At 42.0% G+C, this 27,041-nt stretch overlaps 1 protein-coding gene across 1 annotated transcript; it reads right to left on the reverse strand.

The window, feature by feature from the left end:
* Positions 1 to 207: 207 nt before the first annotated feature.
* LOC124719775 (ankyrin repeat and protein kinase domain-containing protein 1-like) lies at positions 208 to 22,987 on the reverse strand. The gene is made up of 4 exons (XM_047244973.1): positions 22,920 to 22,987; positions 12,660 to 12,806; positions 10,697 to 10,843; positions 208 to 694 (listed from the first exon to the last, which is right to left on the reverse strand). Exons 1-4 carry the CDS (start codon positions 22,985 to 22,987, stop codon positions 208 to 210), a joined length of 849 nt encoding a protein of 282 aa, XP_047100929.1.
* Positions 22,988 to 27,041: the final 4,054 nt, after the last annotated feature.

The raw sequence follows: 27,041 nt of genomic DNA on the forward strand, positions 1-27,041 counted from the left end.
ATGAAATATTTTACAGATTGAAACCTCTCACATTACTTTTCAGATATATTCTGTTTTTGCAGTTTTTGTGGTGTTAGCAGAGTAATTAGATGCACCAAAAGATGAGGAGTACAAAGGAATGGAGAAAGGATTAAATTTTCTTGTATTCTTTATTTTAAATATTGAAAAAATGTATGTACCTAGATTTATGTCCCTTAGTACCATATATCAGTGTTGCATTAGCATCTCCACCAGCTGCTGCTTATTGTTCTGCCTGGCGAGGTCCAGGGGGGTCCTTCCCCCGTCGTCCCTGACTCCCCTGTCGGCCCCCACCTTCAGCAGCGCAGCCGCCGCTTGTGTGTGACCATTGATTGCAGCCCCGTGGAGTGGCGTCCACCCCGATTCACCCCTAGCGTTGGGGTCGGCGGAGGCTGCCAGCAGCCGCCACACCACATCTGCGTGGCCGTGGTAAGCGGCCCAGTGCAGAGGTGTGTAGTTCCAGCTGGTCCTGACGTCCACCTCTGCACCGGCTCCCACCAGACAGCTCACCGCCTTTAGGTGCCCCCTGTATGCTGCCCAGTGCAGGGCCGTCCAGCTGTCCCTGCCCCTCTCTCCTGTGTTCGCTCCTGCCGCCAGTAACGCATGCAGCTTCTCTAGCGCCCCCTCCTTAGCTGCCTCTATCAGCCTCCTTCCTTTCTCCTCTCCAGAAAGGGTCCTGCACAAAACATTGACATTCATACTCTCTACTATGAACATACACACACCAGATAAAGGAACTCACATGTGAAACTGTGAGCAGTTCTGAACACATTTCTGCCTAGCAGTAACTTACAAATCTAGAAATCACCCATGCATGCTACAGATTAATCAATGCAACACCATCAGATACATGTCAGTAGCCCATAGTCAAAATTTTCGGCAACTTACCAATAAAAACTCCTGCATTCCCTCTCGTTACTCACTCCACGGAATCACCTCCTTAGTCCTCAGAATGCTGTTGGTAACCTATCATTGACCTACACTGAAACATACTTCTAACGCTACCTTATGTGGGTAGCAATTTCTACTCAGGAAGGAAACACAGGTAACTAATAACATATGTAAGTAATGACAGAAAAACGATTCAGTCCTGTTTTTCGTAAATTTTCTGACACACCGTCTGCAGATACAGAAAATTACTGACTTGGGCATAACAAGTCCGTCGAATTACTTCAGAAATAACAATGACTCCACATCAACCCTCCCTCCTAACCACCCACCCAGTCACCCATGCACCCACCCACCCAGCCACCCATCCACCCGCACATACACACACACACACACACACACACACGCACTGTCTGTGTCTACAAGCCACCATATGGTGCATGGCAGAGGGTAACCTGTACCACTATTATACTCATTGGAAGTAACTTCATAACAGAAACTTCCTGGCACATTAAAATGGTGTGCAGGACCCAGACTCGAAATTGGGACATTTGCCTTTCGCGGGTGAGTGCTCTAGCTTGAGTAACTAAGTTGGTAGAGCACTTGCCCGCAAAAGGCAAAGGTCACGAGTTCGAATCTCGGTCCGGCACACAGTTTTAATCTACCAGGAAATTTCATTTCAGCGCACACTCTGCTGCAGAGTGAAAATGTCATTCTGGAAACATCCCCGAGGCTGTGGCTAAGCCATGTCTCCGCAGTATCCTTTCTTTCAGGAGTGCTAGTTCTGCAATGTTCACAAGAGAGCTTCTATAAAGTTTGGAAGGTAGGAGACGAGGTACTGGCAGAAGTAAAGCTGTGAGGACGGGGCGTGAGTAATGCTTGGGTAGCTCAGTTGGTAGAGCACTTGCCTGCGAAAGGCAAAGGTTCCGAGTTCAAGTCTCGGTCCAGCACACAGTTTAAATCTGCCAGGAAGTTTCATTTCAGTGCGCACTCCGCTGCAGAGTGAAAATCTCATTCTGTGAACTTCATAACACTTTTCCATTTTTTGAAACTTCTGGACACAAAATAAGCTACACACGGCAACATGCATTGTAACATTATACATCTATATTAACTGTGTGCTTTGCAAAGTGGAAATGTGTACAAACTGTGCTATATTCGAGTAAAATTTCTGTTTTAACACTCGTACAAAGTTACACTATCGTTTAGGGTAGCTTTAGACCAGCCTCAAAGAATGTACTAATTTTGCTGTATCTAATGATATGGATAAATTAAGATGTGCCAGATGGACATCAGGTGTTAGTAAGAAATAATAACAAACGGTGTAAGTTCAATACTGCATGTTTACTTTCAAATATCTAGATATGTGGATAGACCTGGAATTATTCCACTTAAGTCAATGTTGCAAGAATCTGTCTTCACAGTTGATGCAGTTTAAAGGATAATCCCAAGCCTGAGAGCTTGTAGGAAGCTGCAAAGACAACTGAAATACAAATTAGAAACCACAGAGGTAATAAAACTGTTATTTTCAGTCCAGAACAATCCAAGTAGATACAACAGCAGCCATTTGGAACAAAAGTAGAAACTGCTGCAGAGATACCCTGACTGGTCAAAAGTTGTCCTGATTAACTGTTATCTTTTCCTTCTCTGTTCCATTAGCAAACAGAGTGAGGGAAAAACGATTGTCTGTATGCCTCTGTACGGGCCCTAATTTGTCTAACCTTATCCTCATGGTGATTTATACTGGCGCCATTAGATTCCATTTGCAGTTAGCCTCGAATGTCGGTTCTCTCTATTTTATCAGTACGTCGCCTTCCCTCCAGTGATACCGGTTTTAGTTCCTGAAGCATATCTGTAATACTTGTTCACACCTACTGGTAACAAATCTAGCTGCCAGCCTCTGAATTCCTTCGATGTCTCTCTGTAATCTGACCTGGTGCGGATCTCGAACACATGACCAGTACTCAATAATGAGTCGCACGAGTGTCCTGTATGTGGTCTCCTTTACAGATGAACCGCTGTTTCCTAAAATTCTGCCATAGCTGACAATTCACCTTCCCTACTACAATGCACACATGCTCATTCAATTTCATACTGCTTTGCAGTGTCACACCTGGATATGTAATCGACATGATTGTGCAACCAGACACTGCTAATAATCTATTCTAACATTACAGGCTTGTTTCTCCTAATCATCTACATAAAACTTACATTTTTCTACATTTAGACCTAGCTGTCGTTTGTTATACCAACCAGAAATTTTCTGTAAGTGACTGAACGGTGACAGCGTGTCCTACACGACAGCATAAGCAGCAAACAGCTGCAGTTTACTGTTTACCCTGCCCACCGTAGCATTTATGTATATAAAAAATACCAGCAGTCCCATCACACTTCACTGGGGCACTCCTGACGACATCCATCTTTCCGATTCGCTGTTGAGGACAACATACTGGGCTCTGTTATTTAAGAAGCCTCTGAACCACGCCCATACAGGGGAACCTGTTCTGTATGTTTGTACCTGCCTTAATAGTCGGCAACGTGCCGTTGCGTCAAATATTTTAAGGAAATCGAGGAATATACAATCTACTTGTTGCCCTTCATCCAAGGTTCGCATGCTTTGTATAACAGTGCTGATTTGTGGACAAAAGCTTTTCCTCCTCAACGGAATTTGTTATGTTCGAGCTGAAAATATGTTCAGGGGTTCTGCAGCACTCAAATGTTAAAGATAATGGTCTGTAATTATGTGAGTCCATTCGTTTACCTTAATTATACACAGGAGTCAACTGCACTTTTTCCAGTCCCTTGGGACTTTCTGCTGGGTGAGACATTCGCGATAACTAAAAGCTAAGTAAGGTGCCAATGCTGCAGAGCAGGGCCTCCCAACCTTTTCAGCTGGCGGACCCCTTCTTCAGTCGAAAATCCATGGCGGACCCTTAGTCAGTCAAGAGCACAGTAACTTTAAATTTCAGAGCAAAACCCATGGTAACTGAAAGCTTCTTAATGCAAGTACCATGTTCCCAATGACCCCCCCTTCCCTCCCCTCCGCAGAAGTATCAATAGTCTTTGGTTTAGAGATGAATGAAAACAACTTGAAATTAACGATCCAATTTGAATTCCCACTGTATCCAGACACTTACTAGTGGATTTACTCCCTTTGTTCAACACACTATAGCCTGATTAATATGGATCGAATGTTATTGCCAACTTTCGAGTGCTATACACATGTTTCTCAAAGAAAAAAAAAATTGTGATGAATTTGATTTTCACATTTTAATTCAATAATTTTACTCACGATTTGGTGAAAGGTGGCCGTGGACCCCCTAGAAAGAGCCGGCGAACCCCTAAGAGGTCTGCGGACCACACGTTGGGAAGCCCTGGTGTGGGGTACTCCTTATTAAACCTAAGTGGATTTCCATCAGGACCAGCCGACTCATCTGCTTTAAAGTCTTTCAGTTGTTTCCCTCCACCAGTCATGCTTATTGCTATGTCCTCCATATGGGAGTCTTTGCGACGACCGCACGTTTCTTCGATTCTCCTGCATGAACGATTTCTTAAGTGCGAAATTTAAATCATCGGCTTTGTGTGCTATCTCCTATTACCACACTACATTGGTCAACGAGTGACTGGATAAAAGCCTAAGACCCTCATGGCAGTTTTACGTGGCACGAGAATTTTCAATGGTTTTTGGAAAGATCTAGTGCAAAAGTATGACGGTGGCAGCTGTTTTGTATTTCGCTCATCCAACTTTCTACAGACGGACGAATTTCTCTTTTGCAAAGAGAGTGCAACAGCATTTGCCTTCGCAGCATTTTTCGAATTTCGTTGTTGAACCATCCTCAATCCACTTACATGGCACATACTTCTCCAGAGTGTGATTTGCAATCCGTTTAAACTTTCCCCATAAATCGTCTATGTCCACTGTACTGTAACTAAATGATGTCAAATCATTGTCTAATGGGATCTAGCAACTGTGTATCTGCTATTTCTAGCAGCAATATTCTCCTAGCCTTCGTGATTGGTTTAATTTTAGTAACCAAAGTCCCTATGACGACATAATGGTTACTAACCACAGTTTCTATTTTTATACGTTGATTAGGTCAGGTTTGTTCGTAGCTAAGAGATCTAAAATATTTCTGTTGTGTGTACACTCTGTTGGACTAGCACTCTCCCATGCAATCTCTCACTCAAGCATTGTAGTATGCGAATGGATATGTTGCACCTGATAAACCTAGTTTCGCCCAAAAATACTCTCTGTTTCTTTCTTTAAAACATTATATACGCATACAGGAACTGATTTCAGTGTTTGAGTTGGAACTGAGCCTATGTCAGACCAGCACCAGAATTACAATTTCCTGTTAGCATGAGCATTTACCTTTGCCGTTTTTGTTTAATGGTTCACATTCACAGGTAACTAAGATGAATTTTTTGTTCCTGAACCATCAGCGTCTTCAGCATTTCTTTTCCTTAAAATCGTCATTTACTGTACTGGGGACTTGTCTAATTCTGTTGAAGAATTTGCCTCTGTTCGATGTGCATGTAAAATGCTCTGGTGAACAAAGCTATTTTTCCTCATCCAGTTCCATACAGCGTTCTGAGTGACAAACGTTATTATGGGTGTTCCAGACGTGGACTTTATAGAATCCTGTACAATTTCTCTCTGGCAGCGATCATGTAGGTAATTAGATCACACGAACTACCTCTAATTTATGTGGTCACCATTGGATTACTTATACTATTTCTTGGTGTAATGGGTATCCACGTAACACTGTCGAGCAGAATTTAGCTGGTGGATTATCTAGCCTTTCCTAGGGACTCCAGTGCCACGAAGAGACACTTCCATACAGAAATGTGGTGCGTTTTTGTCTTCTGCGATGTTCAGCGCCATTGGTTGAGCTCCAGAGGTACTTCTGTGTGTTGCAACATGGTGGCACTAAAGTCAGTCTTGAAGAGGTTGCCACAGCATACTGACCAACGTACTGCTGTCTGGGTTCTCTTAGCAAATGTGTTAGGCAGTGGAAGAGCTTCTGCTAAATATTTTATTTTATTAATGTCACAGGCGATCAGCTTCGAGGTATCAAAAAGTCTCGTTTAATTGTCCTTTATCGTTGCAAGCAGTGTCTTAAGTACGTTCGAATTAGCGCATCCCATGTCTCCCAGTTACGTTAAACCAATTCAAATTTAGCTTATTAATAAGATTATCTAACTCCTTGTTATTTGTAACTGTTTCTTGCATCTGATCTTCCATTCCATTCCGTGCACACCCGTTAAGTGTTCAATTGACACCTGCTTTGCCCTTTTACTTTTCTGCGAAAAGCTGACATTTGGTCTTGACTATAGTTACTTCCCACATCTACCAGGGCATATTGAAAAGCAATACCTGTGAATCTCTTACATGAAAATTCTGAATACCTTTAATAAAAAAAAAATTTACTAACACTCTACATCTTTATTCTTCAAGGCCACATATTTACTTCTGAATCCTCGCGGTGAACGCATTTTTCCCCATGAGAGACCAGTTTGTTGCTACCATCACTCTACCACAGTGGTTCCCAACCTGGGGTAATTATCCTCTGAGGGTGAAAATGATATTTTTTGAGGGGTAAAAACAAAACGATTCGATTCTGTTTCAATCATAAAACTACATTATTTTCACAGTTTTTAAGACTTTAATACCGATTATATAAGTTATCAATATTTACATTTTCAGTATTAGTACCCTTAATGCGATGGACCTTACACGGTCTTCACATTGGGCACCCACTACACACAGACACTATGTGATCAAAAGTATCCGGACACCTGGCTGGAAATGACTTACAAGTTCATGGCGCCCTCAATCGGTAATGCTGAAATTCAATACGGTGTTGGCCCACCATTAGCCTTGATGACAGCATCCACTCTCGCAGGCATACGTTCAGTCAGGTGCTTCAAGGTTTGTTGGGGAATGGCAGCCCACTCTTCAAGGAGCGCTGCACTGAGGAGAGGTATCAATGTCGGTCGGTGAGGCCTGGCACGAAGTTGGCGTTCCAAAGGTGTTCTACAGGATTCTGGGCAGGACTCTGTTCAGTCCAGTCCATTCTATTACAGCAATCCTATTGTCGTGTAACCACTCCGCCACAGGCCGTGCATTATGAACAGTGGCTCAATCGTGATAAAAAGGTACAATCGCCATCCCCGAATTACTCAACAGTGCGAAGCAAGAAGGTGCTTAAAACAACAATGTAGACCTGTGCTGTGATAGTGCTACCCAAAACAACAAGGGGTGCAATCCCTCTCCATGAAAAACACGACCTCACCATAACGCCTCCGAATTTTACTGTTGGCACTAGACACATTGGTAGATGACGTACACCTGGCATTCACCATAGCCACACTCTGCCATCGAATAGCCACATTGTTTACCGTTACTCGTCACGCCACACAAAGTTTTCCCACTGTTCAATCGTCTAATGTTTACACTCCTTACACCGAGCGAGGTGTCGTTTGACATTTACCGGTGTGATGTGTGGATTATGAGCAGCTGCTCAACCATGAAATCCAAGTTTTCTCACCTCCTGCCTAACTGTCATAGTACTTGTAGTGGATCTTGATGCATAGCATGTAAGCTTTCACGGCCGGCGTCTTCATTAATTAAGACTTCCGGGCTGAATTGCCGTGGTCCATATATAAAACTTCTCCTTCCTGACGTTTCGTTGCCGGCTGCGGGCAACATCTTCTGAGGTGAGTCGGCGACTGGCTCCTAGGCGCTGGTGGTCCCACTTATATAGAGCGCTTAGATGGCGTCACCACTCGTCACGGGCTTTCGACTTTAAAACTATCTCTGGCTAGTGCCATTTCTCTCGATTACAGGTAATCGATTGTCACTTCGTTGGTACAAAGTCGATTGCCATATCTTGTCTAATTTTAATCCTTCTTTTTTCTATTGTAATTATTTCCGTGCTTGTAGATGTCTATAGCTTCTCTATACATGGGAGTATAATAATGTGAGGTCCTAGCTATCACGTTTGTCTCACTAAATTTTATTTCGTGATCACCGTCTTTGAAAACGTGTTCCGCTACAGCTGATTTCTCAATGTGTCCCAATCTACAGTTCCTTTTGTGTTCCGTTAGGCGAGTATTAACACTCCTTTTAGTTGTTCCAATATAAACCATGCCACAGCTACACGGAATTTTATACACACCTAGGGTAGCTAAGGGGTGTCATGCATCTTTCACCTAATTTTCTTGGTAGGTCGAAAGATTGTCGCCACTTGAAACTTGGCCAAAACTTTACCAATACGGTCCGTGATGTTATGAATAAATGGAAGAAAAACTTTTCCAGCCGACGGTTGTTGTTGTCGTGTGTTTTCGGGCACTTTTCTTCTAGGGTGGAGTGCTCGATCTTTTTCCTTGACAGTATACCCATTTCTCTTGAAAGCTGTTTGCAAATGGCTTAATTCATCTTGCAAGTAAATTGGTTCACAGATGTTATTAGCTCCGCCCACTAAAGTTTTTATGACTCCTCTCTTCTGCCTAGGATGAAGATTCGAATTCTTATGTAGGTAACGATCGGTGTGTGTGTCTTTCCTATATACCTTGTGCCCTAAAGTCCCATCTGCCCGATTAATAACCAATACATCCAAAAAATTTAATTGTCCATTACTCTCTTTCTCCACAGTGGATTGTATCCTTGGATGAAACTGTTTATGTGCACCAAAAAGTCACTCAGGTCCTCTTCAGCATGATTCCATATCACAAAGGTGTCATCCACGTATCGATACCATTTCAAAGAGCTTTTTTTTTGGTCGACTGCAGCACCTGTTGTTCGAAAAATTCCATAAATAGATTAGCAATGGCAGGGCTTAGAGGGCTACCCATGGCCACCCCATCAATTTGTTCATAGAACTCGTTGTTATATTAAAAATAAGTCGAGGACAGACAATGTCGAAACAAAGCTATTATATCAGTAGGAAACATATCCGCTATGTAAGAAACAGTTTCGTCAACAGGGACCAGGGATACTGCATCGAAACTGACAAGGATGTCACTTGGACTAACTGTGATCTCCCTCAGTTTTTCGATAAAATGCATGGAATTTTTAATATGAGTGTCAGTTTTACCTATATACGGCTGCAACGAAGAAGCAAGATACCTAGCCAGCTCTTGAGTAGGAGCCACAATGGCACTTACTATCGGTCTCAATGGGACATTGGGCTTGTGTATCTTAGGTAACCCATACAGTCTAGGAGGGTAAGCTTCAGTTTTGCAAAGGTATCTTTTATCTTCTGTAGGAATGGAAGAGCTTTTTATTAATCGCTGGGTAGCACTTAACACTTTCGTTGTAGGGTCCTTTATCAGTTTTTTTAGGTGGTAGGATCCAAGAGGTCACTGATCTTTCTGTGTGATAATCCTCACTCTTCAGCACGACAGTAGCATTACCCTTATCAGCAGTAAGTACAATAATATTCCTGTCCGCATTAATCTCCCGTAACGCCTTCCTTTCTCCTAGGGATAAATTACTGCTGGATGGCTAGGCTTTACGTAATATCCTGGCTGTGTCCATCTTGATTTCATCGGCAGAATGCGGTGATAACAGGCGAATCCCTGCTTCTATATTGGCAATAATATCCTCAGTGGGAATCTGTGATGGAGTGATAGCAAAATTTCCTCCTTTCTAAAGAACAGAGACTTCCTCCTTAGATAGTTCTTTCCCAGACAAGTGGAGAACTGTATGGGAATTGTCTGTAATCAATGTTTCCGGTTTTTGTAAATGCTCAAACTTCTTCTGCCTATTAGAAGACACTTCTGCGCTAAGTTCCATAGATCTAAATGTTAATCTATCCACCTTATTCCAATCACCCAACCGCGTAGTATTGCTAATACGTAAATGAAGATTTAAGAGTTGACTACTAGTTACCGTAAGTCCTCGACGTGTTTCATGGATCCGCTCCCACAGCATCGCCAATTCCATGCGTAAATAAATAGGGTTCGGTTGCGCTGTATGGAACATTCTTCTCGTCTTCAAAAACTTCGGAACTGTCTCAGTGTCACGACAACGTAGCAAAAAAGTGTGTGAACAAAGTTGTTGAGCTTTCTTCTTACGTAGGCTCTCCAGTCGTCGTACCATAATCGACATATCCTCCCCGTAGAGGCGTCTAATCATAGCATGTAAGCTCTCACGGCCGGCGTCTTCATTAATTGAAATTTCCGGGCTGAATTGCCGTGGTCCATATATAAAACTTCTTCTCCTTCCTAAGCGCTCTATATAAGTGGGACCACCAGAGCCTGGCAGCCAGTCGCTGGCTCACCTCAGAACATGCTGCCCGCAGCCGGCAACGAAACGTCAGGAAGGGGAAGAAGTTTTATATATGGACCACGGCAATTCAGCCCGGAAGTTTTAATTAATGATCCTGATGCAGTTTGGAATTCCTGTGTGATGGGTGGGCATGTTCACAGGGTTTGCCAGGGGGCTGCTTACTACAGATGCTACTGCTTAGGGGACTGTCTACAGTGATAACACAACCGCCTGAGGTTCTCACACAGTTATATACATAATGATTCATTCATATAAACTCAGAATGTTGTAGAATGGCAATGCACTGAAACCCTGCTTTCAAACAGACGGTCTTCATGACTAATTTGTAAGGTACATGAACACCATCGAAAGCAGCATCTATGTTAAATACACCAACAAACAAGGAAATAGTTTCAAAATATTTAAATTCAATTTGTTTAATACAACATTTGACTGACAGTCCAATAAATAACAGCAGGAGTGCAGAAACTGTGCATGTGTAGCGACACAACTCACCAGAAGTGAGAGACGGACGCAGCATCAAGTGGTGGACTGTGACGGGCAACATTTGGCTGTGAAGCTGCAGCAGGAGTCCAGCTGTGGCCGCTGCTGGATTGACGGCAAGTGCCGGGAGTCGTCTCGCTCCATGTGGCTGCAGGCATGCTGCGCACAAAGGCACTGCATGGGTGGGCACGTTAACAGGGCGGGGGGGGGGGGGGCGGGGGACTGCCTACTGCAGGTGCTATTGCTGGGGGGACTCTCTACAGTGGAAACACAACCGCCTGAGGTCCTCACATACATCCTTCGTATTAAGATTTTTAATGGTCGCTAATGGTGGTAGTTATAAGAGTCGAGGGACATGAAAGGGAGGCAGTGGTTGGGAAGGGAGTGAGACAGGGTTGTGGTCTCTCCCCGATGTTATTCAATCTGTATATAGAGCAAGCAGTGAAGGAAACAAAAGAAAAATTCGGAGTAGGTATTAAAATCCATGGAGAAGAAATAAAAATTTTGAGGTTCGCCGATGACATTGTAATTCTGTCAGAGACAGCAAAGGATTTGGAAGAGCAGTTGAATGGAATGGATAGTGTCTTGAAAGGAGGGTATAAGATGAACATCAACAAAAGCAAAACGAGGATAATGGAATGTAGTCGAATTAAGTCAGGTGATACTGAGGGAATTAGTTTAGGAAATGAGACACTTACAGTATTAAAGGAATTTTGCTATTTGGGGAGAAAAATAACTGATGATGGTCTAAGTAGAGGGGATATAAAATGTAGACTGGCAATGGCAAAGTTCAAAATGGCTCTGAGCACTATGGGACTCAACTGCTGAGGTCATTAGTCCCCTAGAACTTAGAACTAGTTAAACCTAACTAACCTAAGGACATCACAAACATCCATGCCCGAGGCAGGATTCGAACCTGCGACTGTAGCGGTCTCGCGGTTCCAGACTGCAGCGCCTTTAACCGCACGGCCACTTCGGCTGGCTGCAATGGCAAGGAAAGCGTTTCTGAAGAAGAGAAATTTGTTAACATGAAGTATAGATTTAAGTGTCAGGAAGCCATTTCTGAAAGTATTTGTATTGAGTGTAACCATGTATGGAAGTGAAACATGGACGATAAATAGTTTAGACAAGAGGAGGATAGAAGCTTTTGAAATCCAATTTAGTATTGGAAGGCAGTGTGGAGGGTAAAAATCGTAGAGGGAGACCAAGAGATGAATACACTAAGCAAATTCAGACGGATGTAGGTTGCAGTAGGTACTGGGAGATGAAGAAGCTTGCACAGGATAGAGTAGCATGGAGAGCTGCATCAAACCAGTCTCAGGACTGAAGACCACAACAACAAGAACAACAATGGTCGCTACATACAAAACTATCCACAAAGTCATTTAAAGAAAATTAAAAATATTTAAATACATACAGAAACAAGACATGTCCACACCCCTCGCATTAATATTCTGTTGTTGGGCCTCCTACTTCTAATTCCGCTTACTGTTTCCTCAGAAGCTGTTTCTTCCAGAGGTGGTCGCTGCTGGACTGACAGCAAGTGCTGGGGGCCGTCTCGCCCCATGCGGTTGCTGGCATGCTGCACACAAAGGCACTGCATGGGGGGGCATGTTCAAAGGGGTTACCAAGGGACTGCTTACTGCAGGTGCTACTGCTTAGGGGACTCTCTACAGTGGTAACACAACCAACTGAGGTTCTCACACAGTTATATACACAATGATTCATTCACATAAACTCAGAATGTTGTTGAATGGCAATGCACTGAATCCCTGCTTTCAAACCCAAGCTCATCAAGACTAATTTGTAAGGTTCATGAACACCATCCTAAGCAGCATCTATGTTAAATACACCAACAAACAAGGAAATAGTTTCAAAATATTTAAATTCATTTTTTTAATATAACATTTGATTGACATTCCAATAAATAACAGCAGGAGTGCAGAAATTTTACATGTTTAGCGACATAACTCACCAGAAGCGGGAGACGGCTGCATCATCAGGAGGTGGACTGTGTCGGGCAACATTTGGCTGTGAAGCTGCAGCAGGAGTCCACCTGTGGTCGCTGCTGGGCTGACGGTAATTGCTGGGGGTCGTCCCTTCCCATGTGGCTTTTGATATCCTGCGCACAAAGGCACTGCATGGGTGGGCACATTCACAGGGGAGGGGGGGCAAGGGACTGCCTACTGCAGGTGCTACTGCTGGGGGGACTGTCTACAGTGGAAACACAACCACCTGAGGTTCTCATATACATCCTTTGTATTAAGATTTTTAATGGTCACTACATACGAAAAGTCAATTAAAGAAAATTCAAAATATTTAAACACATACACAAAACAAGCCATGTCCACACCTCTTAGGGTTAATATTCCGTTGTTGGGCAATTCCACGTAATGTTTCTTCAATATTTTTTTTTAACTGACATGATCCATACACTTATATTCACAAAGATCCATTCACTTAAGGGGACATTGTATGTCCTATGCCGCCAATGTTAAATTATCGAATTTTGTGAGCCATTGTTTTGGAAACTATTTAAAACATCAATTTACAATGTTCCATAATTATTGAATGCATTTTTCTAGATATACTGAACTAGAATTACTAGTAAAATTATATTGTGGGGCGTGTTATCTATTTTTTTCGAACACAAAACAAAACAACATGGGATATTTTCATTATTCTATTTCCATATATATTCAATCTCACATTTGCCATGCTGTCAAAATTTCATGTCTCTACCATCGGTACTTTTTTAGAAAATGGTCATTTATTGCAAAAAATGTAGTTTAGAGATATTGAGGTTTAAAACTTTTTTTATTAAAAATTCTTATATGCACTTACATTTCTGCGTCTTTTATGCTCTAGAATTGACCTGTCCCACAGTCTGCGTCTTCTTCAGTGTCACAACAGCCCAGTGCTTGCCTCCTCCTTCTCTTTCTTGCTTCTTTTGTCATTTCCTGAGCAGCTAACTCTGCTTTACATACACGAAGCTCATCCAGTTCCTGCAGTCCTTTAGCTGTATTCTGTCCAAATCTAACCCCTAACTTCTCCAGAACTTTAAGTCTTTCATAGTTCACACCATTAAAAGTTATTACAGCCTGAGACACTGCTAACTTTAGAGTCATAAGAACAACAAATACATTTTTAGGCACCTGGCACCACACAACATTATTGAAGGACTCATTCACATTCTGGGTCTTCCCATGTCAACACTTCTTTAGTAGCTCAGGATTTTCCAAATCTCTGTAAATAGGTCTGATTGCCTCCATTACTGCCAATGGAAAAGAATGTTTATGTGTAAATTCATGCAGGGTACCAAAAAACTCAGCTTGCCTGTATTTACACCAAGTATTTGGTGGCTGTGGATAGAAAGCATGACGCGGCCTGTCATCGGTGTTTTCTAGTGCTTCAGCAGAAAATGCAGGTCTCGCATATCTGTTACCCGCAAACTTACGTTTCTTGAAGTTACTTTTACGCTTAGTCATTTTATTTACTTATAAAAAGCAACGTAAGTTAACTTACTACAAAAATAGCCGGTAATCGCACCACTTTCAACGAAAACTAGTATCAGAAACAAAGGACTGATTTGTTTATTCGTAATTCCAACTTCTGAGACGTAGCAGTAGGCACAAATTAAAGCAATTCACAGCCTTCTAGACTGTGTAGTTCTCAAGATACGACTCCTCAAATATGGCAGTACATGTGTAGCCCCAAAATTTGACAGTCACACGTCAACATTCAAAATATTATTTGAAGGTCTCACAATTGTCTGATTTTTAACGTATTGTATATCAAAATGTTCTGGAAAGTCCAAAGTACGTTATGGAGTAGAAAACAGAAAACATCAAATTTCAACGAATTTCACGTACAATGTCCCCTTAAACTCAGAATGTTGTTGAGTGGCAATTCACTGAAACAAGACTAATTTGTAAGATACATGAACAGCATCGAAAGCACCATCTACGTTAAATAAACCAATAAACAAGGAAATAGTTTCAAAAACACTTAAATTCAATTGTTTAACTATGTGATGACCTCAACCCACAGGAAAAATAATTATCAAAATCTGAACTGTGAAGACATCCCAAAATCTAGTTGGAAAACCACACTCTTTGTTATACTTCTCAATTGGCCACGATCCCACTTTGTTTATGAACTGAAAACTCTAATAATCACGAGAAACTGCTCTGAAATTAACCTGATCTCACAAAATTATGTATATATTCTTTGAAACTTCAAAGACATCAAAGACAATATCTGAAAGGAATTAGAAAAAGAGACAAAATTTCGTGAATCACACACAATACTGTTAATACCCCCATGAACAGGGGGCGAGGGGGTTCACCATACATCTACCCACTTTCGAGTATAACCAGCGTCTCTTAATACTACAACTCGTAGCAATACAATATCAAAAACTTTTATTACTGGGTAAACAGTCCCTATGTGATTTGACAGCTGACATTTATAATTCCCGCTCACGTCAGGAAATGCACCAATACGGGAATAGCGGCTTTTACGTTATTGGTCAGAACGCAAGGAATTATGGCGGTCACCGTAATTTTCGCGAGAAGCCATATTTCGCGACAAAATACTCTTATTATTGTTAATTAACAATATTCAATCTGTAAGATGTACGCCTGACACTAGACTGGTGTCCTTCGACATCGTCAGCCTTTATAGTAATGTCCCGGTTGATGAAACCATAGACCTTGTAAAAGAGAATCTTCTTAAGCATAAAAAAACTAAGTGGAACCCAGATTGCGGAACTCATTGGTTTGCTTAAGGTCATTTTAAAATACAATTATTTCACATTTAACGGGAAAATGTATGTACAGCCAGATGGTTTAGCAATGGGTAGCCCCCTCGCCGGTATTCTAGCAGAGGTTTTCATCAATGCCTTGGAAACAACATTCTTCAATTCAAGTTCAGAATTACGCCACAATATCCGCTATTATGCACGTTATGTTGACGACATTTTCATCGCTTTTGATGGCACTGATCATGAGTTAGAGCAGCTCTTCAATGCTTTCAACGGTTTACATGAAAAAATTTCCTTCACAAAAGAACTTCAAAATGATAAACGTGAACTTAATTTTCTCGATTTAACAATTTCCATACAAGATAACACCTTCCATTTCAATATCTTCCGCAAAGAAACATATTCAGATAATGTCATTCCTGCTGACTCAACTCATCCAAAATCTCATAAACTGGCGTTTTTTCATTCCGCCATTCACCGAATGGTAACCACCCCTTTATCACCTGCGGATCAACTGAAGGAGTTGAATGTCATCAAAGCAATCGCTGTTAATAATGGGTACAACCAGAACATGATCGATTACCTGCTCAATAAGAAAATTTCTCAAAATTGTTCGACTTTGAGCAATAACCTCCCCACAGATACCACAGAAACTAAAAAATTTATTTCCATCCCTTTCTTGGGTAACATATCATATAGGATTAAGCGTCTTCTAAATAAAAAATATAACTGTAATGTCTCCTTCTCTACAGATAATAGTTTAAAAAGAAATCTTATACAGTCGGTAGAGATTGCCAGCGATTGGTTTTCTAATTCAGGTATTTACAAACTAACCTGTAATAACTGCCCCTCATACTATATTGGTCAAACAGGCAGAGCCGTGAAAACACGATATAAGGAACATCCATTAGGTAAAAAAGGAGCGAATATTCACAACTCTACTTTCGCTGAACACCTCTTGATAGCAGGCCATACGCCCACACAGTTAGAAGACACGGTGATCCTACACAGACAAGTCAAAGGACGGAGACTAGATCTGTGGGAAGAGTTATTTATTTTTAAACATCTAGAGCTCAAAGACGGTAATATACTGGACGATCAGTTGAACCTTGCCTGTAGACAATTCTTCGAAGGTTTGAAACCCGTACTGTTTAATATATAACATTAATGTTGATAACCTCAGTGGTCTATTTCCTCAGGAAGCTATAATGCACTTTCAAATCTATAAGCTCACTACCTTTTATGTAATGTGGTATTCTCACGATGTATGGCTGCCACTACATCGGCCCTCATGTCATTTTCTCTTATTCTAAAACCTTGGCTCCCTGAGAATGTATATTAACTGGATTGTTGACCAGGTTTCGTTATTTATGTCTTAAGAGCCATCACTGATTATTCTTAAAGTTTTGATTTATATACGATCTATGGGCTTCAGTAATATGATAATATAACTTTTATATTCTGGCTGTATATGCCACTGCATGTAACTTATGGCGTAAGCGCCACCTGCCTTTTTTATATATGTATCTACGTTAATGTTTCTAAGGCTCCTACAATGTCATAACGGGAGTATTAAATGCTTTCCTTTTATTTATTGTCACTCTATCTAAGGACGCAATTAATATGGATATTTTACATGTTGCTTCAGTACGCCAATCGGCACATAGTTCGCGACCTGAGCGCCACCTGCCCTGACTGCAGTGCTACTACGCTGGCCGATTTTACTCAGTCGCTTATGCGCTCTCCAACTTCCATGTACTTATTTTTATTTGTCTGACAAACCCTATTCTCAGGGCTATATTTTATTTGGACTAATGGACCTATGCAGATGTTTGTAAAAACGATAATGACATATCACTCCATGTTAATGTAATACTGTAAGTACCAGGAATCCTTCTCATATTTTGTAATACAAGATTCTCCTAATATATATTAAACTCTATTTTTTACTTATGTTTCATACCTTTTAATATAAATTACGATGTTCATTGTCCTCAGGCCGCCTTCTGAAGAAGATAGATTTAAATCTATCGAAACGTAGGTAAAGATTACTTTATCCTTTGCAACTGGTCGGCTGTTTTTAATCCAACTACAATAATTTTGACATGCAACGAGAATTATTTCTAGTGAGAGGAAGAATTTTATATTTACTTGTGTTTCAACAATGATTACCAGGCAACTTTTAATTCACTGATTGTAATTTTATTTTCGTTAGCAGAAAGCAAACATAAACTAAACAAAGAATTTATTTAAATAGAGTCTGTAATTCTTATACTTTTAATAGAGAAAGAAAGTTTCTAGGTCAGGGGAAAGCGTTCGGCGAAATCTCTTAACTTTTTGTTGCATTCGAAGCGTTGCGTTGTGCAGCACGATATCGGCTGGATACGAAGATGAGTGCAGGATACAGGCAGTTCCGCTGGTTAATCTTCTCCGGCGAAACGCAAATAAAGTTCCGGCACAGTTGTATCATTAGCCCCGTGGTGATTAACAAACCACAAGACGCCGGTATACGACCGTTGTTGACATGTCCTCTCTTTCAAAGTGCATGACGTAGACGTCGCTCATTTTTACACTTTATGCCCTGTACGTGACGCTGTCGTCCATAATTACACAGTTCATCACATTCATATAGTCTTAGCAACAAATACACAGTTCATAGAATTGTTATTGTGTGTGAAGCACGCAGTAAACAATGTCCACTCTGTTCTCGCGTTTCAAACTTCGACAACGTCATTAAAAGTCATTTATATTCCACAGTTAATTGAAGTCTTCACTTTCATGGCATGATAGAATGTGATGTACAACAGTTCCACCACCCAAAACCAACACCAGCAAAGTTCATTCGCATAAAAGCACAGTTCGTGTCGGCGACAACAAAGTAATGTTAGCGGCACTTTCACAGTCCGGTTTATTTGCTCTTAAAGTTCGCTGGCGATGGCATTACGTACCGCAGTGGTAAAGAGAATTAACAATCTGATAGTTCGGTATCAGAGTCGACACAATTACGTATGCTTTTCATAAAACACAGTACTATTCTCCCGCGCACGCTTCACAGACACACCATCCACCATCCCCTCTACTACACAACAACCTTTCGACTATTGATATCACTATCGCTGTCCCCTGTCTATACATCTTATATCGTTATCATAAATTACATAAATCTTTATAAATGTTATTGACTGCATTTTTCACCAATTATAATATTCCAAAAGATAACTTTACAAACTGTACCACAGGTACAAAGCAAGAAACATACTTATCCATTGGCAAACGAAATAATTCACAATTACATCTTTACATTTAAAACCCACAATAGAATGTTACATAATCACAATTAGAAATGCCCATATGAACAAAAGGAAAAAGAATAGAAATCTAAAGAAAATCACGAAAAAAATTTTATATGCGTAATTAGTAATGCCTTCACAACATTTGATTGACATTCCAATAAATAGCAGTATGCGTGCAGAACTTGTGCACATGTAGTGACACAACTCACCAGAAGCGAGAGACGGCTGCATCGTCAGGTTGCAGAGTGTGTCGAGCAACTTTTGGCGGTACAGCTGTGGCAAGAGTCTGGCCGCGGTCGCTGCGGCTCTGACGGCGAGGGTGGTGGGTGGTCCCGCCCCATATGCTGGCTCGAACGCTGCACACAGAGGCACTGCGTGGGTATGTGTGTTCCCAGGGGGGCCAGGGGGCCGTTGGGGGGGGGGGGGCGTGGTCTGCCTATAGTGGTGACAGGACCCACACACTGTCTATGACACTAGTGTGTATGCTATATGAATGACTCACCAGTGAATTAATGAGTTTGGACATTGCTCCTCCAACATTCCCCCTAGGTGGATCTTAGCACAGCTAACATCAAATTGTTGAAAATGACGCACAAACTAAAGGTAAATACAAGGGTCAACAGTATTACTGGACTGACAGAGGTGTGATACTACAGAGTTTAAATACACCGCTGCATCAATACTCATAGCCATTATTTCTGAAGTCGACACCCTTGTCTGTCAATGTTTAATAACCACACGGGGATGAATGAGGTATCATTAGAAAAAAATTTTTACACCACTTTGTGACACTGCATTCCGATTTACGTTAAACTTACCATTTTTGGGAAGTTTCACGGTAAAAATGACTTTTAACTATCATGCCAATATTACAAATACTATTTTATTTGATATAAAGTACCTATTAACTTGAAAATTTGTACATAGCGTTGACACACACAATAACTGTGGTAACAAGGGTTGCCCATTATCTATGCCTGTCGTAAAAGTTCTCTTTTATAAGCGGATATACTTTTCGAAATGACAAGCGTATTTTTCATAGTCGCCTTGACGCAAATATATGCCTGAATCTTATTCTATAGTGCACTTATGTATTACTACTACTGTATAAAGTACAGAGTGCAACTAAAATTAAAGATTACATTTACGACAAATATCGTAATATCCTATGTAAAGGATTTTGTTCAAAATTATGTGCAAGGAAATGTATATACAACGATGTATCATAAATTCTTTTTTACGAAGAAAATCGCCAAACAGTCTTGTGTTTGGACGAGTTATTTTTACACCAAGTTTCGGCATCTCAGTAACGCAGTTTTTGTCAAGGCTTTGAAGTACACCTCCAGTGACCAATTCACAATATCCAGATATTGATTGCTCCAGTATCCAAGTATCGATATGTCTGATGGTCTGTACGTGGATTGCTTAGGGTCCTGAAGATGGCATTATTGAGGTGCCGAAACTGGTTGTCTGAATAAAATAACTTCTCAAAACGTGTGACTGTTTCGAGGTTTTCCTTGGTGAATATTTGACCGACCACTGTCCCGATTATACAACGGATAGACAGAGATATAAATTCGGTTCATATGAAGGACGTTTTCTCCTCAACTGCACAATTTCCCTTATCCCAATGACTACTCTTTTTCCAAATACTGTCATTATACAAAATTATAAAAGTATGAAAGTTTTGCGCAGATTGACTAGTCTTACAGAAATTTAAAGGGCACTGACGAACCTATCTCAGACATTCAGATGTGCTTGATGCAACGCAATGGTTATCAAGCGGTGTTCAGAGAAATGATAGCTCATTTGTCAGGGACTCGTATATAAGAAGAACAGACAGTAAACTGGAGGACAACAGATTTTAAAGTCAGCAGGGAAGGTAAATCATAGAGGTTAGAGGAGTAGCAAGGTAAGGGTTCATGACGTAATGCAGCTAAACCAGTGGGATATTTAACTATCATTAAAAGCACTGTTACAGAAATTTAAATGTTTCAATAGAGCTAATTGACGTGGGCAAGAGAGAACTCTCCCTCAGTGGGTCAACTCTAACCATCATCCAGCTGCGATGTTGATTAAGTGTATGACGAAGACCGCTAAAGACAATGTGAGTATTTTAAAACCTGATACCTGATCCGAGAGTGCTGTTCCAGAAAAATAAAAAATCGATTTCATTGATGTATTCAGAGTAATTGTAGTTGGTATGAAGTAGCTCACGAGCAGTAGAATACTCAGTGTTAATGAAAAAATGACAGAGGCCCGAAAGGGCAATGGCAAAATTATAATATAATCTGGTAAATTGAGCTGTCAACTTACTGCCTATAGAGGTTGATCGATTGATGCTATGATAGGTAACTGGACAACTAATATGCAACACTGAGATGATGAAGACTATGATGGTCATAAATTGCAACAGGTATCCTATAAAATATCAAGTTCTTCAGTATGTTGCGTCTTGCAGCTCTGAAATATTGAAGAAAAATTTTTTAATTGTTTGTGCAACATTTACTAATTATTTACTGACGGACTAATTTCGAGCTTTGCCCATTTTCCAGAGAACAAAATTTGTTATGAATGAATGCATCAAATATGGATCATAAATGTATAAGTCGTGCTGTGCTCCAGATGGCAACTGCTTATGTATCTGTGTCTGGGATATACCTGATATAATCACGCTGTAGTTGCAGCTCAGATCTGCATTAAAACATCCCATAATTGTAGTTATACCCTACTGTGGCATGTTAATGTAAGAGTATAATATATATTTATCTTAATCGTTGTACCTTCGTTATCCTGGGTGATCTGATACTGGTGATAACGATGTATCATATATAGTATAGTCAGGGACGGTGTGAAAAGTTTGTAACGGCGTTGCAGGTTAGGTTGCGCTGAGAAATAATTGTCAAAAAACAAATCCACTACGTTGGGCTGCTTCCACGTTAATTAGCGCTGAAATTAGTCAATGAGGTCGTTGCTTCAGCCAATCCATGCGGCCCGCCAGAGGCGGTGTCCTAAAACCGGACATGACAGCGATACAAAAATTGGATACCGGACGATAGGATCGAACCCAGAGCCGAAGGCTGTCCAGTCTCGGGAGCGATGATCTAGGCTGCGAGAACAGCTGACACTAATTTCATCTCGTGAGGCCCTGGAATTTGCGTGCACAATGGGCTGATTGGCTATTTTCAATGGTGATTAACTCGGAAAGGGGTGCAACCTTGTCGAATTTTATCTTGACAATTATTTCTCAGGATAACCTACCATGCAACACCGTTCTAAGCTTTTTAGATTGCTTCTGACCACACTGTGTAATGGAGAATTTGTTCCTGTGGGATTTCAATGTGTGTCACACAAGTGTTATCGTATATTTAACAGATACTTATGCAAAGACTTTTATTATATGACCCCATTTAATCTCTGACATATTCAGTATACGTTGTGGTTACATTAATATCAAAGACTACATTCAATGTGAGACATAGTTTTCATTACATTAAAGGTGAAAAGTAAGTCCAAGAATTATTTAAGAGAGAGTTATTATTTTATTCGTATTTCAGTGGAATATATATATATATATATATATATATATATATATATATATATATATATATAAAAGAATTTTCAGTGATCGCTTCCTCACCGCTTATTTGGTGAGTGACTGATGCTGGCTGGAGTGCGTTTCATAAGCCGATTAAAGTGAATTTTTTTGCTGCACATGTCTCTCTGTGCCAGGGGTAAGCAGCTACACCCCACTTACAGCACCTCGTTTACTGGATGTCTTGTGTACACGACCTGAATGGAGACCATACGCTTCTCTTTGGAGCTTAATATATTTCATATGATGGACCTCAAAAGTTGTAGCAAATTACCCCTGTATTTCCCGGGGAGATGGGGGTGGGGTAATAAAATAATTGTGCTATGGTAGTAACTGGCACACTGCACAGGTGTTCTACACAAGTGGAAGCCGGTTAAGCTACACAGAAATCTACGGTGCTGTCCTGTTGTGTGACAGACGCCTGCTGTGGCTGTGTGGAAGGAACGCCAGATGACGATTACACTGACTGACACGTCGCACTTTCAACACAGTGTTTCATTGGTGTGAGACGTTGAATATTAACATCCTCCAGCACGACCATCAATACTAATGTGAGGCTGCCCACCTGTGTTGTCACCTCACGGGATGTTTGTGGAAGCTGGTTCCGCGACGTGCTGCACTGCTGACACGTGCAGAGGTCCACCTGTCATCTCTAGGCTGTCGCCTTGGCCGCTGAACGCGTTATGTGAAACTGTGATGCAGGGTTGGTGTTTTGTTAGTGATATGCTTCACTACATCTAAAAGTTGCGTCAGATCAGCATTTACGAAATGGCAGCGTGAGAAGCGGAAATTTGTGAATAAATTGCTGCCTTCCATAAAAAAACTGAAAGCTAACTGACCGTGACAATGTAAGTAGGCTGTTTAGGTTTTTATGTTGGTAACGCCACGTAGCGCTCTGACTGTGGTGTGTGCAGTCTGTGGCTGGTTGCGATTGTTGGAATATTTGCCATTGTAGTGTTGGGCAGTTGGATGTGAACAGCGCGTAGCGTTGCGCAGTTGGAGGTGAGCCGCCAGCAGTGGTGGATGTGGAGAGGGAGATGGCGGAGTTTTGAGAGCGGATGATCTGAACGTGTGTCCATCAGAGAGAGTAAATTTGTAAGACTAGATGTCATGAACTGATATATATGATGACTTTTGAACACTATTAAGGCAAATACATTGTTTCTGATCAAAAGTCATAATATATATCAGTTCATGACATCTAGTCTTACAAATTTACTCTCTCTGATGGACACACGTCCAGATCATCCGCTCTCAAAACTCTGCCATCTCTTTCCGCACATCCACCACTGCTGGCGGCTCACCTCCAACTGCCCAATGCTACGCGCTGTTCACATCCAAATTCCCAACACTAGACTGGCGAATATTCCAACCATGCCAACCAGTCACAAACTGCACACACCACAGCCAGTGACTTTCATACAGAGCGCTATGTGGCGTTACCAACATAAAAACCTATACAGCGTACTTTCATAGCCCCCATGCTCCCCACAAAAAATTTTACAAATTGTTTTGGGCAGTGGCCAATAAGCTGACCGTGACATGTACATCATGTAGAACAAGGTCTGAACACTCGCGCAGCTATGAACTGCATCCAATCTTGTCGAACCCTGCTATCAGTCGCGTGTCATAAGAGTCGTAATTTCCGAACTTCCGAATGTGTTTACAACAAGGAAGCCCCCAGGTAAGGAGGATCTGCAGAATGGATGAGTCCTAAAAGGTATTTATTTATCGTACAGTGATGTAAAAATGTCATGGGTCACTTCTAAATGCCGTGTTTCACCTCCTTTTACCCTGAATAGTGCAGCAATTCGACGTGTCATAGCATCAACAAGCCGATGGAAGTCATCTGCAGAAATACTGAGGCGTGCTGCCTCTACAGCAGTCCATAATTGCGAATTTTGTCCACTAACTGACTTCTCGGTTATGTCCCATAATATTCTATGGTATTTACGTTGGGCTACCTCGAATTGTCCAGAACGTTGTTCAAACCATCGTTGTTTGGGAATACGTACACTATGAACGGCTCAGTTGGAGTAGAGGAAACAATCAATTCCATATAAACACAGCCCACACTATTGTGAAGCCCCCACAAACTTGCAAAGTGCCTTTTTGACAAATAGGGTCCAAGGCTCCGTGTTGTCTGCGCCACACTCGAACGCTACCATCAGCTCATGCCAATTGAAATGGGCCTCATCTTCACCAGTCCACGGCTTCCCAGTCCTCTAGGATCCAACCGATACGGTCACGAGCCCAGGAGAGGCGCTGTTAGTAAAGGCACTTGTGTCGATTGTCTGCTGCCGTAGCCTGTTAACGCCAAATTTGGCTGTACTGTCCTACCGGATACGTTCGTTGTACGCCGCACATTGATTCAAAATGGCTCTGAGCACTATGGGACGCAACTGCTGTGATCATCAGTCCCCTAGAACATAGAACTACTTAAACCTAACTAACCTAAGGACATCACATACACCCATGCCCGAGGCAGGATTCGAACCTGCGACCATAGCAACAGCGCGGCTCCGGACTGGAGCGCCTAGAACCGCACGGCCGCCGCGGCCAGCGCACATTGATTCCTGTGGTGGTTTCATGCTCATCCGTTACCTGTTAGCACTCAAACTGACACTATGCAAACGCCGCTGCTCTCGGTCGATGAGTGAAGGACGTCAGCCACTGTGTTGTCCGTGGTGAGGCGCGATGCCCGAATTTTGGTATTCTCGGCGCACTCTTCATACTGTGGAACTTAGAATAATGAATAACCTAACGATTTCCGAAATGGAATGTCCCATGCGTCTAGCTCCTACTAGCATTCCGCGTTCTAGGTCTGTTGTTTCCCATGGCGCGACGGTAATCACGTGGGAAACTTTTTTCACACGGACCTCGCGAGTGCAAATGACTGGTCAGCCAATGCAATGCCATTTTATACGTCGTGTATGCGGTTCTAGCAATCTCTGTATACAGTACTGGCCATTAAAATTGCTACACCACGAAGATGATGTGCTACAGACGCGAAATTTAATCGACAGGAAGAATACGCTGTGATATGCAAATGATTAGCTTTTCAGAGCATTGACACAAGGTTGGCGCCGGTGGCGACACCTACAACGAGCTGACATGAGGAATGCTTGCAACCGATTTCTCATACACCAACAGCAGTTGACCGGCGTTGCCTGGTGAAACGTTGTTCAAAAAATGGTTCAAATGGCTCTGAGCACTATGGAACTCAACTGCTGAGGTCATTAGTCCCATAGAACTTAGAACTACTTAAACCTAACTAACCTAAGGACATCACAAACATCCATGCCCGAGGCAGGATTCGAACCTGCGACCGTAGCGGTCTTTCGGTTCCAGACTGCAGCGCCTTTAACCGCACGGCCACTTCGGCCGGCCGAAACTTTGTTGTGATGCCTCGTGTAAAGAGGAGAAATGCGTTCCATTACGTTTCCGGCTTTGATAAAGGTCGGATTGTAGCCTACCGCGATTGCGGTTTCTCGCATCGCGACATTGCTGCTCGGGTTGGTCGAGATCCAATGACTGTTAGCAGAATATGGAATCGGTGGGTTCAGGAGGGTAATACGGAACGCCGTGGTGGATCCCAATAGTCTCGTATCACTAGCAGTCGAGATGACAGGCATCTTATCCGCATCGCTGTAACGGATCGTGCAGCCACGTCTCGATCCCTGACTCAACAGGTGGCGACGTTTGCAAGACAACAACCATCTACACTAACAGTTCGATTACTTTTGCAGCAGCATCAGCTCGGAGACTATGGCTGCAGGTACCCTTGACGCTGCATCACAGACAGGAGCGCCTGCGATGGTGTACTCAATGACGAACTTGGGTGCACGAACGGCAAAACGTCATTTTTTCTGTTTACAGCATCATGATGGTCGCATCCATGTTAGGCGACATCGAGGTGAACGCACATTGGAGGCGTGTATTCGTCAGCGCCATACTGGCGTATCACCTGGCGTGATGGTATGGGCTGCCATTCGTTACACGTCTCGGTCACCTCTTGTTCGCATTGATGGCACTTTGAACAGTGGACATTACATTTCAGGTGTGTTACGACCCGTGGCTTTACCCTTCATTCGATCCCTGCAAAACTCTACATTTCAGCAGGATAATGAACGACCGCATGTTGCAGGTCCTGTACGGGCCTTTCTGGGTATAGAAAATGTTCGACTGCTGCCCTGGCCAGCACATTCTCCAGATCTCTCACCAATAGAAAACGTCTGGTCAATGGTGGCCGAGCAACTGGCTCGTCACAATACGCCGACCACTGTTCTTGATGAACAGTGGTATCGTGTTGAAGCTACATGGGCAACTGTACCTATACACGCCATTCAAGCCCTGTGTGACTCAATGCCCAGGCATATTACGGCCGTTATTACGGCCAGAGGTGGTTGTTCTGGGTACTGATTTCTCAATATCTATGTACCCAAACTGCCTGAAATTGTAATCACATGTCAGTTCTAGTATAATGTATTTGTCCAATGAATACCCGTTTATCATCTGCATTTCTTCTTGGTGTAGCAGCTTTAATGACCAGTAGTGTATGTACGTATCTGTATCTCACGACTTCTGTCACTTCAGTATATATCTGTATACATTGATCCATAGCCTTTCCCGTGCACCCTATTGAATGGCTAAATGTGTGAATGAGTTTGTTTTGGAAGTTCCACGTGAAGCCAGAGCTAACAA

Source organism: Schistocerca piceifrons, chromosome 11 (assembly GCF_021461385.2).
Source record: "Schistocerca piceifrons isolate TAMUIC-IGC-003096 chromosome 11, iqSchPice1.1, whole genome shotgun sequence".
Classification (NCBI taxonomy): Eukaryota; Metazoa; Arthropoda; class Insecta; order Orthoptera; family Acrididae; genus Schistocerca; species Schistocerca piceifrons.